The 17,811-nt window shown below is 37.1% G+C and overlaps 3 protein-coding genes across 3 annotated transcripts; 1 reads left to right on the forward strand and 2 right to left on the reverse strand.

Annotated features, from left to right (window-relative positions):
* Positions 1-713: 713 nt before the first annotated feature.
* On the reverse strand, positions 714-1,694 carry LOC124505510 (olfactory receptor 52E8-like). The gene has a single exon (XM_047071476.1). It carries the CDS (start codon positions 1,692-1,694, stop codon positions 714-716), a length of 981 nt encoding a protein of 326 aa, XP_046927432.1.
* A 6,150-nt stretch (positions 1,695-7,844) lies between these two features.
* LOC124505444 (olfactory receptor 52E4) lies at positions 7,845-8,807 on the reverse strand. The gene has a single exon (XM_047071398.1). The coding sequence runs from the start codon at positions 8,796-8,798 to the stop codon at positions 7,845-7,847; it is 954 nt and encodes a 317-aa protein (XP_046927354.1). The 5' UTR covers positions 8,799-8,807.
* Positions 8,808-12,752: 3,945 nt separating this feature from the next.
* LOC124505647 (olfactory receptor 52E8-like) lies at positions 12,753-13,649 on the forward strand. The gene has a single exon (XM_047071649.1). The coding sequence runs from the start codon at positions 12,753-12,755 to the stop codon at positions 13,647-13,649; it is 897 nt and encodes a 298-aa protein (XP_046927605.1).
* Positions 13,650-17,811: the final 4,162 nt, after the last annotated feature.

Here is a 17,811-nt window from a genome sequence, read left to right on the forward strand (position 1 = left end):
GAGAGAGAGGGAGACACAGAATCTGAAGCAGGCTCCAGTCTCTGAGTTGTCAGCACAGAGCCTGACAAGGGGCTCAAACTCACAAACCGCGAGACCATGACCTGATGGAAGTTGGACGCTTAACCGACTGAGCCACCCAGGCGCCCCGAGTCATTATATAATTATAATTAAATTACAAGAGTTCTCTCTATATTTTTAGACAACTCCTTTATCTTACACATGATGTATAAATATTTTCTCTCAGATTATGGCTTTCTTTTTCATTTTATTACTAGTATGCTTTGAAGAAAAAATATATATACTTTAATGAAGACCAATCAATCATTTAAAAATATTTATTGCTGCTGTTGTCATATCTATGAAATTTTATGTGAACAATATTACAAATAATTTTATGTTGGTTATTATACTTTAGCTCTTGTCTTTAGGTCTCTGTTCCATTGTAGGTTAATTTTTTCTATGATGTAAAGTAAGGGTCTAAATTAATCTATTTGCATGTGGATATCCAATTATAGCAATCTGGTATCATCAATGCACATATTATTAACTTCAAATATAAAACCTGCCACTCAAACACAATTAATGTTATTGGTCTCAATATTCCCCTCAATTTTTCCTCCTTCCTACTGAGTTAGACATAAGGTAACTAACTCTAATTTTCACAATGCAGGAAACATGAAATCTAAAACAGACCTTCCAAGACCTCTGACTAGTTAGCTATCTGTCTTGAGGAAAACCCTCAGGACTCGCTCCCTAATCTGTTTGGTCCTGACCCCATAGATTACAGGATTGAGAGCTGGCGGAACAACCACATATAGGTTGGCCAAGAAAATATGGATATATTGAGGGATATTGTGGCCAAATCGGTGTGTCAAGAAAGAGAAAAATGCTGGTGTGAAAAAAGCTAAGATAACTCCAGTGTGGGAGCCACAGGTGTTGAGAGCTTTGAGTCGGGCATCCCTGGAGGGTAAGCAGAAGACAGCATAGAGGATCCTGACATAGGAGAGAATTATAAGGAACACATCCAATAATAAGAGAGAAATGTTGCCAAGACCGAACATAATATTCACTTTGATGCTGGCACAGGCCAGGCGAGCAATGCCCATGTGTTCACAGTAGGTATGAGGGATGATATAGTGCCCACAGAAGGGCAGCCTCAGGAGGAGAAATACCAGAGGGGCCACCATGCACAGGCTCCTCAGAATAGCCATGCCTACAATGAGGCTGATGATTTTGCTGGTGAGGATCATGGTGTACTGAAGGGGTTTACAAATGGCAACATAGCGGTCAAAGGCCATGGCCACCAACACAATGCTCTCCATGACAGTGAAGAAGTGGATGAAGAACATCTGGGAAACGCAGCTTTCAAAAGATATATCCCTGAGGCTGAACCAGAAGATGCCCAGCATTTTGGGGATGGTGGCTGTGGACAAGCCCAGGTCGATGGAGTCCAACATGGCCAGGAAGTAGTACATGGGCTCATGGAGACTATGCTCAGTCTGGATCACAAACAGGACAGCAGCGTTCCCCAAGAGTGCAACAAGATACACAAAGAAAAAGGGAAATCCAATCCAGACGTGCACATCTTCTAGCCCTGGGATACCCAGGAGGAGGAACGAAGAAGGATGGAACTGGGTGTCATTAGGCATAGCCATTCTTTCTGCTGCAGTGTTTGCACAATTCTTTGTGCACATCAGAGACAATTATTGACTTCTCATTAGTGAATTCTTCTCCTCTTCTCCCTTTGTCTAGATTCCTAGTAAAATGCAAAAAGCACTTTCATCTTCCCTTACTCTTTTTCAGAAAGAAGTTAAATAATTATTTTAGCTAACAATACCATATTATATACTTCAAAATTGCCAAAAGACTGTATCTTAAATGTTCTCACCCCCAACAATAAATTGATAATTATGTGATGGGGTAGGAGTGATAGCTAAAGCTATGGCAGTTACCATATTATAATACATAAATGCATCAAATCAACACACTGTACACTGTGAACTCACACAATGCTTTATGTCAATTATATTTCAATTATTTTAAAAAGGAAAGAAGATTAAACACACTCCTTACTGTGTACTATCCTCTCCTGAACATCATCTGGCACCAGGAACAAAACTAGCCTTAATCTGCTGCCACTCTACCTAATAAAAAGAGAGACATAAAGACAAGAGGAAAGAAGAATATCTCCTGCACAGTTGAAATTCAAACTCTAGAGTGTAGCCAGAAATAAACGAGAAAGGTAAAATTCCATAGTCTATGTATCTGATCCTGTCCCACATATTTTTACTTACTGTGCATAGTGCTTTCTTTGGTATTTGTAATCTCAATTATTCCCTTGTTAGGGAATCTAAAATTCCTAAGGTGTAGTGTGCATAATCCTGTGTGTATGTGTGGAGGGTTGTGGGGGGGGGTGGGCTAAATGTGTAAGGGGCACTAAGGAATCTACTCCTGAAATCATTGTTGCACTATATGCTAACTAATTTGGATGCAAATTTAAAAAAAATAATAAAATTTAAAAAATCCTGTGTGTATGTGTGCATGTGTGCATATGTATGTTTATACATTTTTATAGGTTCTTGCAAATACTAGATATGTGACTCTTAGAGCAGAAGAAATTATTTATCTTTGTTTATTCATATGCATGAACAAACTGCCATATGAAAGTTCTCAATTTAAACATTTGTAAACAGATGAATTAATTAAAAAGAGATGGGACAGAAAACACTTTCAATGTCTTATTTTATAAAATAAATACTCAATTCTATCATAATTTAGTTTTTAAAAAATTTACCTATAAGATTTGAAAAATAGATAATGACTAAGAAGGGGAGATATTTGACAAAGAGTATTTTGCAGTTATGATGAAAGATGAATTGAGAGATTATTTTAATCTAGGTAAATTTATCATCTGGAGAGTACATAAGTAAACATATACAGTAAATAAACTGTCCAGGTATAGGCCAGCTGGGGGAGGGGAGACTAGATATTTGCGGCTAGACAGCTTTCAAATATATCTCTGTCTTGTATCCATGGAGACAGGGCAGGAGCATCTTAGACACCCTAGAATTCAGTTCCTACCAAGATTCTATCCTAGCTCTCAGGTTTTTATGGGTGTCTCCTTTAAAATAATATCAGAAGAAAAAGTATCAAGTGATTTTGTTTTACAGCATTTATCCAGAATATGTGGGAATTCTGAACTTATTTATAGAAATTAAAAATTTAAAACAAATAAGGGAGAAGTCCATTACTGCACAGTTTATTTGAGAAAAGCTAGTCATAAAGAAAATGTGACAGTGATTGTCACATGCAGAAAGCTTAGATTCAACTTTTGAAATACTTGGTTGTTGGAATAAGAGCTGACAGGCATCCATTAAAGATAAATACATATAAAGGTCAGTACCTCCTACTTAAAATCCATAACAAGACAAATGACTTGCTAACTGTGCCCATTTGAAACCTATGAAGGATAGCAAAAAAAAATGAGAGATAATTTTGTAATTGGAGAAATTGTCTCAGGAAATATATGTCTGTGTGTGTGAGCATGTGTAGCTAAACCTGGTCTGCTAGGGCTGGAGAGGAGACAATTGAAGTTCTCAATTTTGCAATGTGAAACTATCAGAGATAGTTTTTGCCTTTCATTAGTGAGAATATGCAAGGTAAGTGGAGAGGTTCTCTTCACAATTTATTCCATCAAATATTTATGAGGTCCTCTGTGCACCAGCATTGATTAGGAAATTTGAATACAAGTTCAAAGAAAACTTGTCACATACTCTCAAGGAGGCCATTAAATGGAAAGGGAGATAAAATTCCAAAAATGAAATTAAAAAATTGTATTGCAAGTGCTATGTTAGAAATATATAGAGAATGTTGTAGGTATGGAGGTAGATCAAGAAAAATGCCATGAAGGAGGTTCAACAGATGCTAAGATTCACAGAACAATTCTTCAGCCAAAGAAGGAAAAAAAATTTAATCTATATAGAATGAAGAGAAAGAACAAATTGAAAATAAAAGTATGGTGGCCAGTCAGGGCATGAAAAAGGAATCTGTTACCGTCTTGATGATTTTATCTAGAAATTCAGTAGATTGACAAACAGACTGTTAATAGTTTCATGTCTTGGTCACTCTTGGGGCTCCATATAGCAGAAACTTAGAATATAAAATAGGGCTACATCCCTAGAAAATCAACGTGTCCCACTTAGTTCTGTAGATTTTCTAGGAAGGCTTGCAAATTGGTGCTTCTGAGAAAAACTCATTTTCAGTCTGTAAACACTGATCAAAGCAACCAATTACTTAATCATTCTGTAATTATTTCATCATCTATTCACATATCCTCCAATATGTTGGGTTTAGAAATAAGACTGGGTCGTAGCCCGTCATTTGACCTGTTACTTCTAAGGTGATACATGGGATTACATCTGTCTAACCAACAATCATTTCCTCCATGTGCCATCCTCTTAGTCTACTTTACTCCACTAACCTCCACCACACCCCAATATCCACATTCCCATTTCTGGAACTGCCAGCAGAAGGAGAAGAAATGATGGACACCTCCTCATGCTTGCCTAATCTTGCAGTATCATGACTTTTTCACTTTTATGCAACCTTATTCCCTTCTTCAGACGCTTCATCACCATAGGTCTTATTTTAAAAAAAAAATCTACATTTCATGGCCATGCTTCATGATTCATTTACTCCCAAATTGATTAATTAAAAAGAATTTATTAGTCACGTTTACAATACCTGACACAGTTCTAGAAATAGAGAAAGCAAGTCCTTGCCCTCCTGATACTCACATTCATGCACCTGTATAAATAGTCAGAAGAGTCAGAAACAATCGGTAAACTGACACCAGATACATTTGTGCATCTCCTTCCACATCTCACTCTTTAGTTTTGTGTGTGAGATTTTGCATGGTCATAAGTACAAGTGCATGCAGTAAAAGTGTACCCTCAAGAGGTTAGGAGTATGAGCGTGCATTCTCTCTTGATCTTGTTTTCATGTTCATCTGTCCTCCATCTCTCCATACTACCTTGCCTGCCATCAACTCTTTCCCCATCCCTTTTGGTATTTTTCACAATTTAATCATGATATGACTTACATTGGTCTCTAAATCTCTACAAAATGTTCCTTGGCATCTTCTTGGGACATGTCACTTATTATGGAAATACCCATGAATGGAAAGTATTTATATTTTTCTTACAACCCCACACCCCCTGGGATGGGGACATAGAGTGTCTTGGAGATCCATTCCCAGAGGATTCTAATTATTTGACCTGTCTGGCAGGTACCAGAAAATAACCCCTCACAGGATGCTTCTTTTTTTGTCCTGACTCAAAACTCACTTACTGTGAACAGCCTCTTCCCTGACTATTAGTCAAAAACAAGTAATAGAAATTGTCTAAGATTGCAGCTTCCTGAAGCAATAATATTATTAGAGCTAATAAAAGGCTGACCAAAAAAGTTAAAAGAAAAAATTGGAAAATGAATTGACCATACAGAGTTTTTCAAAGTTCTGAAATATTTCTTAACTATAAAGACACATACATGTACATGACTACACACATCCCCAGGAAAGACCTGAGAAATCCCTAATCTGTCATCTTTGGTGAATATTGAGGAAATAATATCAAAATTCAGAATGTGGGGTGTCGGGGTGGCTCAGTCAGTTGGGCATCTGGCTCTTGATCTCTGCTCAGGTCATGATCTCACAGTTTTGTGAGTTCAAGCCCTGCATCTGGCTCTGCCCTGGGAGCAAGGAGCCTACTTGGGATTCTCTCTCCCCCTCTCTTTCTGCCCCTCTGCTGCTCACACTCTTTCTTTAAAAAACAAAAATCTTAAAGAAAATACAGAATGCAGTTAATTCTATTAGAAAATATCTGGTGTACTCCAGAAGTCATTTATCTCTCTCTGTCTTTCTGTCACACACACACACACACACACACACACACACGGGGTGGGGTTGCTACATTGCAGAATGCACATATTTTTAATTTAAAAAACTACAGAAAAATATCTCACTGAGTACAGATAAAAAAAGTCTTCAACAATCTATGAACAAATCAAATCCAACAGCATAGTAAAAAAAATTATATAGCATGACCAAGTGTAGTTTATCCCAGAAATGCAAGGTGGTTCAAGATAAGAGAAACAATCAAAATATCACATATCATTAATGAAATCAAGGGGAAAAACCACATAGCCCTCTTAATTAATGCAGAAAGAACATTTGACAAAACCTAAAAAGCTTTTATAACAAAAACATTTTACAAACTTAGAGTATAAGAAAACTTCCTCGACATTATAAAGGGCATTCATGGGAAAAACAAACAAACAAACAAACAAAAACTGCAGTTCATATCATAGTCAATGGTGAAAGATTGAAAATAATCTCTCTAAGATCATACACATGAAAAGAATGCCTGCTTTCAACACTGCTATCTAAAAATTTACTGGAAGTTCTAACTAGAGCAATTTGGCAAGACAAAGTCATTCAAATATGAAAAGAAGGAGGGAATCTCTCTCTCTCTCTCTCTTTCAAATAAATAAATAAACTTTAAAAAAAGAAAAGGAGTAAACTATATATGTTTGTAAATGATATAATCTTATATAAAGAAAATTATAAAGAATATACAAAATATCCATTAGAACTAATAAATGAATTCAGCAAAGTCACACAATACAATGTCAACATACAGAAATTAGATATATTTAAATTCCACCAGTGAATAATCAAAAAGAGAGTTGAGAAAAATTCCATTTACAATAGCCTTGAAAAATAAGAACATACATATTTAGGAATAAATTTAACCAAGAAAGTGCAAGATTTATATATTAAAAGCTATAAAACCCTGATAAAGGAAAGTACAATATATTCTCTAGATATATCTGGAGTTTGAAAATGGGACTACATATTGGAAATCTACAGGATTAATAAATTATATTCAGATTATTCTGGACTTGATATCAAGATTGGCTTTGTGCTTAAACCATAGATTATTCTAATTTCCTTTTCAAAATTTTCTAAATTTGAAGGGAAACAGTATATATAGCAAACAAGGGAAATTTTAGGTACAATTCAATTGGAACTAGAAACAGAACACATATAATTATTCACATCTAAAATGACTTTGCTGTAAGTGAGGAAATAATGTCATGTATACCTAATCCTAAACTGTAGTCTCTTACATTAGCCAATTCACAGAGACTGAATTTATTAGGTAAATAGTAAGAAGGAGAAAGAGAGAAACAGAGAGGTAGAGAAAGACAGAAAGAGAAAGAGAAAAATTGAAGGAATCGGGTTAAAAAGAAGAAAAGGAACAAAAATGACAGTAAGAACAAGGCAGGGGAACCAGTAAAATGAAAATGAGTAATGACTCTAGAGAAGGAAGACAAAACTTGAGGATTAATATACAGAATATAAATCTGTGGAACAGATGCACTAATTTAGACACTGTCACCAAGCCATGGCTTATACCTTATTTTCCTCATCTACAAAGTGAGATTGTTGGATCAGTGTTCTTTCAGGGTCTAAACGTACCTAAAGAGAAGACACATGGAAAAATGGGGAGTGTTCTCATCTTTTCGCACCAGCCATTCTACTCCCAAACCACTGCTGCCTCCAGGACATCTTCCTTTTCCATCAGTGCTTTCCCTTCGTCCAGGTACATGGGGTGGGTGGGTAGAGCAGACAGCAAAGTTACCTGTCAACTCTAAATGAATTCCAATAAAAAATAAAAATCTGGCTACTGCTACCTACTCTAATAGGAAATTTGAAGCAGAGCTCAGATTATTAAAATGTGGGTGGTGTGTGGATATATTTTCCCAATGTTGACACTGAACTATTATTTCTGTACAAATATCTTCACAACTCTCTCTCGGATGTGTTTGGTCCTGACTCCATAGATGACCGGATTAAGGGCCGGTGGGACAACCACATAAAGATTAGCCAGAAGAATGTGGATATAGCGGGGAATGTTTCTGCCAAAACGGTGTGTCATAAAAGAAAAAAAAGCTGGCGTGTAAAAGCACAGCATGACACAGACATGAGAACCACAGGTATTGAGAGCCTTTAGCCGGGCATCCTGAGAAGGAAGGCGGAAAACAGCTCGAAGGATAAGCACATAGGAGGAGGCAATCAGGATCACATCCACAATGATATTAGAAATCACCATGAGCCCATAGATAATGTTGACCTTGATGGGTGCACAGGCCAACCGGGCAAGACCCATGTGCTCACAGTACGTATGAGGGATGATGTGATGCCCACAGAAGGGCAACCTCAGAATGAGAAACACGAATGGAGTCACAAGAATTAAATTTCTTCCAACAACAAGAGAAGCTAGGATGCTGATGGTTTTATTGGTGAGGATCATGGTGTACTGGAGAGGGTTGCAGATGGCAACAAAGCGGTCATAAGCCATGGCCACCAGGAGAACAGTCTCCATTCCTGTGAACATGTGGATAAAGAACATCTGGGCAAGGCAGCCCCCAAAGCTGATCTCTTGTTGGTTGAACCAGAAGATGCCCAGCATTTTGGGGATGGTGGACGTGGACAGACCCAGATCGATCATAGACAACATGCCCAGGAAGTAGAACATGGGCTGGTGGAGACTGTGTTCAGTCTTGATCACAAAGAGAATGGTGATGTTCCCCACAAGGGCAATCAGGTACACAATGCAGAATGGGAAAGCAATCCAGATATGTACAGTTTCCAGTCCTGGGATTCCTAGCAGGTGAAACAAGGGGGGATGGAAGTGGGTGTCATTGATGGAAGTCATTCTCCCAGCAAGTGTCATTGAATTCCTGCTGAGGCGTAGGTATCTCACTCTCGTTATGACCTTTTCTTTATCAAGGTCCTGGAAAGATGTAAGAACTCTGTGTGTGTTAGAGTGCTATGGGTGGTGTGCTACAGGTCTTAGTATGAGTAGTTGGTTACAAACATTAGAGATTCTGCTCTTTGCAAAGGGTAATTGGGTAACTCTCTTTTTTTAAAATAATTTTTATTTTTTAATATTTATTTATTTTGACAGAGAGAGATAGTGTGAGTGACGGGGGGGGGGGGGCGGGCAGAGAGAGAGTGATAGAGAGAATCCCATGCAAGCTCTGCACTGTCAGCACAGAGCTTGACACAGGGCTTGAACTCACAAACCATGAGATCATGACCTGAGCTGAAAGCAAGAGTCAGACACTAAACCAACTGAGCCACCCAAGCACCCCCTTTTTAAAAAATGTTTATTTACATAGTTTGAGAAAGAGAGAGAGCCAGAGAAAGAATGTGAGCCAGGGAGAGGCAGAGAGAGGAAGACAGAGGATCCCAAGTGGGCTCTGCGCTGACAGCGGAGAGCCCAATGAGGGACTCAAACTCAGAAACCATGAGATCATGACCTGAGTTGAAATCAGACACTTAACCCACTGAGCCACCCAGGCTCCATTCTGATTTCTTTTTAATCTCCCCTTTTTACTGATGCCCCAGGCCCTAGTAACCACCCTTCTACTTTATGTTACTGTGAGTTTGGCTTTTTTTTTCAAGATTCCATAATAACTGAGATCGTGTAATATTTGTCTTTATGTGACTGGCTTATTTCACTTTGGTATGATGTCCACAGATTCATCCATGTTGTTGCAATGACAGGATATCCGTCTTTTTAAAGAATGTATAATATTCCAATGCATATATAGACCACCTTTTAAAGTTTCTTTCCCCACGTAGAAATTTAAGATAAATTGGCAAAAGTGAATGTTAATCAGTGAAGTTTCTTTCCCATATGAAGTTTCTTTTTCAATAGCTGTTGACTTTTGTAACTGTTGAGAAAAATTTGAGATCAGATCTAATAATCTACTGCCTAGAGCTGGAAGAATGGGAAGTGATTGATTAATGGGCATAGGATTTCCTTTTGAATTGATGAAATTTTATAGAACTAGATAGTGTTAACAGTTGTACAATGTTGTGAGTGTACTAAGTGCCACTGAATTGTAAAGTTTGAAATGGTTAAAATGGCACTTTCATGTATATTTTATAATTTAAAAAAATTGCTGGTTATATAGATACCCCAAAAAGCCCAAAGACTTAGTCCAAGCATTTCAAAGACTGAAAACAGAGAATAAGGAAAAAGGAAGGAGAAAAATAAAGTAAAATACTACCTGTTGTATATTTTATGTGAAATAACAAGAACTGACAATTGACCAAATAGCAGACAGCAAGGTTCATGGGGATTTCCCTAGAGCTTCTCTTCAGCAAGTTTAATGACAAAAGGGAATTCCTATTCATTTTAATTCCAATGTCTGAGACTCTCTGGCACCTGGAGACTTCATTATAAATCCCCTCAACACACACACACAAGGACAATTTATAAACATCTCTTAGGGCATATTGAAGGTGTATAAATACATAATTTCAGTAATTAAATTCACAGTTGCCAAATGACTTCCTAAGATGGAACATAGGGAACGTGGTAAGTGTTTGTGATCAATGCGTCTGCAATGTGTGCTTAAGATTGGAATTTGGCTTCACAGAAATTGAGTTAAGACCTAGAGTATTGGGACGGGGAATGGTAAAGATCACTGGTCTGGGGAAAGGTAGGAGGAAGACTAAGATTGGAGAGGAAATATCTACACCTGTAATATTTCAGGCATATATAACCTCATCTACTCAACCCAATAATAATCTGAGAGAGATAGTACTATGTTTATTTCTGGATGAAACTGAAATACAGAATATGTGTGACTTACATAAGGTCAGAAGGCCAGCAAGAATAGAATCAGGACTCTATCCCATGCCACAATGCAAGTGATATTACATGGTGTCTACTTCTGCTTCTTTTCCCATACTGCTTTGATAGTGAGTGAGACACAAAGTTTAAAAAAAAAAAAGTCATAGTAGGCAAAAAAGGAGAGAGTAATGAGTTTGAATTCCTTTATAATTGAACTGATTCTACACATTCTATACCCTTGATATAAAAAAGGACACAATATGGTAATCAGTTGTTGGTCTCTCTCCATGCTTTATATTTCAAAAGGATTAAACTGAATTCAAACTTGATTATTGGGTGACCCAAATTCATGATTGATGCCATGAGCCAAGATAAGCCAAGAGGTGAAAAGCATAGCTTGTTACAATAACAAAAAATATCTTTGGAACTAAATGAATAGATGTATAGTGAGGAATTTTGCCTTACCCAAAAAGAGGTCTGGCCTTTGTTTTTGGCTTCTAGGAAGTTATCTGTCATATCTGATAGGAGCTTAGGATGAGGAGTGGTCAAACTCTATCTCAGTGTAAGGGCTGACCACACTATAAATACCAACAATATAACTTAGGGTGAGAACTTTGGGTCATGTGGCACCAACCAATCTGGAGATTGAGTTCAACCATGTGTGCAATCAATCAATCATATATACATAAATCTGGGCACCAAAGCTCAGGTGAGCCTCTGTGGTTGGCAATATAACTATGCATATTGTCACACATTAATTCAAGGAGGGTAACTCATTCTGACTCCATGAGGGAGGACAATGGATGCTTCACATTTGCAAACCTCACATTCTACCATCAGCATCTCTTCCTTTGTCTGATTTATGATTTTAGTCTTTCCCTATAGTAAACTGTAACCATGAGTATAATAGCTTTCAGTGAGTTCTGTGAGTCGTTCTAGTAGATTAGTGAACCTGGAGGTAGTATGGGAAACTTCCTGAACTTGCAGTTGATGTCAGAAGTGAGAACAGTATCAAGAACTGTGCCCTCAAATTTGTGTTTTGGCCAGCTCCAGGAAGCAGATCAGATCTGATGTCACATTTCCCTCTCACCAGTTACAGAAGTCAACAGGTTCTTCAGAAAGATCTTTATATGGGGAAGAAACTTCACAGATTATCATTGCCCCTTGCCAACATACCTTAAAATTGCTACTTGGGCATACCCTAAGAATTATGTGGATCTCCTTCTAGATTCTCAGTTCTGTTCCATTGTCTCTTTTTCTTTCTTTTTTTTTAAATAGCAACACTGCCATAATCATCATAGTTTTATAGAAAATCTCAACATTTGGTAATGAAAATCTTTCAGATTTATTCTTCTTTGAGGTAGTTTGGTTATTCTAGGTCCTTTATTTCTCCACCCCTTATCTTTCTCTCTCTCGCCTTTCACTACTTTCACTAACAAGTTTGCAAACACAGGTCCATATCAGTGTCACAAAGCTTAGTTTCTCTTAATTTCACATCTTGATTCTGCTGCTTATTAGCAACGGGAAGTTAATGAGCTTACCAAAACCTCTCTCTTCCATAAACGAGAACTTGTGTCACAGAATTGTGGGGGGAGAACTAAATGAGATAGTGTATGCAAATAATGACAACAACAGTGTCTGAAAAATTGTAGGTACTCAATTAATGATAACCATGATTATTGTGCCGGCTATTATTATGATCAATTTTATTATCTCCTAATAGTATTTATTTCTTCAGGAAGAGGAAAATTAATGCATTGAATTCCTCTGAACCCATCATTTTAGGAAAGACACAATGTTAGCTTCTACATTCTTTACCACTTATGCTGCAGGTCAGGAGTGATACTGGGATTATTTATGGAGAGCTGAAAAGGGGTAAAGAATCAAAGGCCTTTAGAAAAATTTGTTCCCATTATGAATCCTTTATTAAGGAATGTTTTTATTTTTAACTTTTGTAGATCTCAGTTAACTGTGGATGAATTGTCCAGTGGGAACCACCAACAACTTTTAAAAATCACACCATCGTCAGCCTGCTGGAGAATGTCTTCTCCCAATGTCACTGAATCCCATCCTTCTTCATTCCTATTGCTGGGGATTCCAGGGTTGGAAGTTGCACAAATCTGGCTTGTATTTCTCTTCTGTGCTGTGTATCTGATTGCTCTTGTTGGAAATGTTATCATTCTGTTTGTTATCTGGGTTGATCATAGCCTTCACCAACCTATGTTCTACTTTCTGGCCATGCTGTCAGTGATTGGCCTAAGTCTCTCTACTACTACCATCTCCAAGATGCTGGGGATCTTCTGGTTCAGCCTTCAGGAGCTGTGCTTTGGGTGCTGTGTTGCTCAAGTGTTTTTTATCCACTTTTTTACAGTCATGGAGAGCATTGTACTTCTTGCCATGGGTTTTGATCATTATGTGGCTATTTGCAACCCCCTCAGGTACAGCATGATTCTTACCAACAGAGTGATTGGTGTAATTGCTGTGATAGTGGTACTAAGAAGCTTATGCATGATTGTTCCCATCATTTTTCTCCTCCTGAGGCTGCCTTACTGTGGACACAGAATCATCCCTCATACCTATTGTGAGCACATGGGAGTGGCACGTCTAGCTTGTGCCAGCATTAATGCCAATGTCTACTATGGTCTTGGAAATATTTCTATCTTGTTTCTGGATGTGCTTCTTATCATTGTCTCGTATATTAGGATCTTATATGCTGTCTTCCACCTCCCTTCCCAAGATGCCCGCCTGAAAGCTCTGAATACCTGTAGCTCCCATATTTGTGTTATCTTGGGCTTCTTTGGTCCAGCTCTCTTCTCTTTCCTCACTCACCGCTTTGGTCATGACATCCCCGAGTATATCCATATCCTCCTGGCTAACCTCTATGTAGTCATACCCCCTGCCCTCAACCCAGTCATTTATGGCATCAGGACCAAGTAGATCCAGGAATGGGTAGAGGACCAAGTAGATCCAGGAATGGGTAGAGAGTCTCTTTGTTAAAACAAGATTGATGAGAGGTAATTCATTCAAGTCATGAAATTATAGGGTCTGAAAGGACTAAAATTTATGATAAAATTAATAAATTTCTTTCACCAAAATTAATTTTCTCTCTATATAGATATCTATAGCTATAACTATAGCTATAACTATAGATGATATATATAGATATAAGATGATATAGATATAGAGATAGAGATAGAGATGATATAGATATAGATATAGACATAGATATAGATATAGATATATATATAGATATATATATAGATATAGATATAGATATCAGAAAAAAGACTGCCTGTAATTGTTGGAGGTATGTACACTTCTATGTGTCTGAATGTGTACTTGCAATGATACTCTCTGTTGACCTCTGGCATAGAATATTACATACAAGAATAAATTTTTTTTAAATTTTTTTTAATGTTTATTTAGAGACAGAGAGAGACAAAGCATGAACGGGGGAGGGTCAGAGAGAGACGGAGACACAGAATCTGAAGCAGGCTCCAGGCTCTGAGCTGTCAGCACAGAGCCCGACGCGGGGCTCGAACTCAGGGACCGCGAGATCATGACCTGGGCCGAAGTCGGCGGCTTAACCGACTGAGCCACCCAGGCGCCCCTACATACAAGAATAATTTAAAGGAGGAAAACTTTGATTCACTGAAATAACTTTGTGTTAAAACTGGTGTTCTAGATCTCTTTCAGGCAATAATAAGATTTCTTTGACAGAAGTGTTCAATTAGAGATCACATAACCAATTATAGGTATTAAGTAAACTGCAACAAGTTTCTATAATTAATAAAGTACTGCTTAAAAATAAATAGTACAGTTTTTACTAAAGCATATGCAAGCAAAATATGGGAATTAGACTAGATTTTTTGGTGTTTTATTTTTTCCTTTTCTGTTCTCTCAAATTCCTGATTCTATAAAGTTCCTTATAAGCCTAACCTTCAATATAATACACCCTCATTCTTTTTTTAAAAGATTGTTTTTTAATGTTTATTTTTTCAGAGAGAAACAGAGTGCAAGCGGGGGAGAGGCAGAGAGAGAGGGAGACACAGAATGTGAAGCAAGTTCCAGACTCTGAGCTGTCAGCACAGACCTGATGCAGGGCTCAAACTCATGAACTGTGAGATCATGACCTGAGCAGAAGTGAGGCACTTAACTGACTGAGCCACCCAGGTGCCTCGATACACCCTCATTCTTGAACTGACAAATTTAATACTATGTCATCTGGCTAGCCCATCCTGGAGTTAAAAAAAATGCTGTGGAACAAATGAAAATTGCAAGAGGGAATATTTTCAACAAAGAAATTAGTTAAAAAAAACACAGACAATAAAAAGAAATAATGTTATTTAACAATTGAAATCATAATTTAGAAAGATTAAAAGATGCATTCAGTGGCCTGAAGTTTATTGAATAGAAAATTGAGTAGTACTAAAGTATATGAAGTGGTGAGTAAAATGAGTGTGTGGATTTTTAGAAAGTATTATCTCACACTAGCATTTAGAAAGGATAAGAGATAGGGGTATCCTGGTGTCTCAGTCAGTTAAGCGCCCAACTTCGGCTCAGGTCATGATCTCATGGTTGGTGAGTTTGAATCCATTGGTAGCACAGAGCCTGCTTCAGATCCTCTGTCCCCCTCTCTGCCTCTCCGCTGCTTGCTCTCTCTCTCTCTCTCTCTCTCTCTCTCTCTCTATCAAAAAGAAATAAACACACAAAAAAATAGAAAGGATCAGAGGTAGAAAATTAGTGAAGCACAAAGTTAATCTTCAGGTATCTATGATTCAAGAAGAACTGGAATTTGGATAGAGGTAATGCAAATAAAGAGAGGGTATCTGCTCTGAAATAAGAAAGAGCCATAAGGTATGATTTAGCCACAAAGTGGCAAGAGACATCATGGATGACTACTTATTTATTTATCTGTTTTTAACTGGGTGGCTTTGCGTAGACATTCAAATATGTAAGAAGAAAAAAGAAAATTATTCATGAACATGAAAAATGCAAATATAAGAAAGGGGATGGGAAAAGAAATTGGACTGTAAAGAATCTTAGAAAATTTAGAATGTGAAAAAAATGTAACAGGATTTTCTGAAGTGGATGAACTCAGTACAAACAACGCACTATGGCTTTCAAAAACAACAACAGAAAAGAAAGAATGATAATTTAAAGGAAATTTTATGCGACACCTGTGTGGCTTAGTCCATTGAACATCCAACTTTGTCTCAGGTCATGATCTCCAGTTCGTGGATTCAAGCCCCGCATCGGGCTCTGTGCTGACAGTTCAGGGCCTGGAGCCTGCTTCAGATTCTGTGTCTCCCTGTCTCTCTCTGCCCCTCCCCTGCTTGTGTTCTCTCTCAGTCTCTCTCAAAAATAAATAAATAAACGTTAACAAAAAAGGAAAGTAAATTTTAAAGACATAACTGACCTAAGTAAAATATTTTTCAGCTTAAATAAAGTCAAATTTAACTTTGGATGTTACAATACTGATCACTTCATCTAATTCTATGATTTTCCTAGTCATTTGTATTCATTTATTATACAAAACAAATGTTTTTAAAGTATATTATTAATCATGATCATTCAATCTCAGTGAGAAGAGTTAATATTGAGGTAACGGTAGACAAGAAACAATAGAGCTAACATGTACACAAGTTTTTATAATCACCCATTTAATTTCACATATATTATTTACTTTCTATTATTTTTAAAATTTTTAAATTTATTTTGAGAGAGAGAGCAGGGAAGGAACAGAGAGAGAGGGAGAGAGAGAGAATCCCAAGCAGACTCTGTACCATCAGTGCAGAGCCTGAAGCAGGGCTCAAACTCATGAACTGTGAGATCATGACCTGAGCTGAAGTTGGACACTTAATGGGCTGAACCACCCAGGCTCCCCTAGCTTAATATTCTTTATCCCTTGAACTAATGAGGTACCAAATACTCCCTTGATTTAAACACTTTATTCTGGACATGTGTTGTAAAAGTCTTCCTAAATTTCTATGTCAAGATATATTTTTTGAGTCCAAGTATTTACTTCTGATCTCCTTCAAAAGCACATTGAATAAATAATAAGCTAGAAATAATAAAAATATAGCATTTTTGGTGATTACAATATAGGTCATCAACAGACTGGATATTTTTTTTAAAACTTCAAGGAAAGAGAAGGAAAGTGAATGGAAATATTGGATAATATAAACAACATAATAAAACAAATGAAATATAGTGCTTCCAGGATAATGAAGGTCACTTTTTTTTCCAAATAGCACAAATTGTTTCCAAATTCAGAGCCAAACAATACAGTAAGTAGAGCAGACCATGAAGCAATCACCAGGATACTAAACAGATGCCTATATTCATGGAATAAATGGGCCAATAATCTTTCCTCATATTTTATACACAGAGATGTACAGTGAACTGATTGCTACTTCTATCCTCCAGAAAAAACATAATCTGATTGGTATCAAAATTCTCAAATGCAAAAGTGGATGTTAAAAAAAAGTCTACATGACTTGAGGAAAATTATTTTGTATTAGAATTCAGTGTTCATTCAGTCCATTATTCATGTCCAAGAGAAAAATGGAGACATTTTGAAAAATTGACAGAATATTTAAAACATGTTTTAAAGCATTAGATCGATAACAAAGTAGCAAAGATAAATGGGACAAGATGCCAGAAAATAACAGAAAGTAAACAAAAATGAATACTGCCTTTGGTGGTGTTTTTCCTCAACATGTACTATGCATTTTCTGATTTAGAAGAGCTCTCAGAAAGTCTGGTAATATCAGGAGAGCTTTAACAGTATCACAGCATTGGGTAGGATTAAGCCTTGGAGTTCAGAGTTTGACAAGGATTAGGGGAAATAGATCACCAAAGGAGTGCCCAGAGAGTGAGGGTAAATCAGAAATACAGCAGTCATCACAAAGTATGTAACCTGTCAGCATTAGCTCAGTGCTAATTAGAATGGCATGATGTGCTTTTACCCTAACTGCTTATCAGAACTGAAGTGAAACCTTTTTTGGTGATGATAACAATACAGATGACATAAAAGTATTCTGACAAGTTGTCCTTCATAAACTCAGCATTTAATAATAAAAAAACATATAACAAA

Source organism: Lynx rufus, unplaced genomic scaffold, assembly GCF_022079265.1.
Source record: "Lynx rufus isolate CCGP_SWC_20201006 ecotype Redwood Valley unplaced genomic scaffold, mLynRuf1.p SCAF_9, whole genome shotgun sequence".
NCBI classification, from domain to species: domain Eukaryota; kingdom Metazoa; phylum Chordata; class Mammalia; order Carnivora; family Felidae; genus Lynx; species Lynx rufus.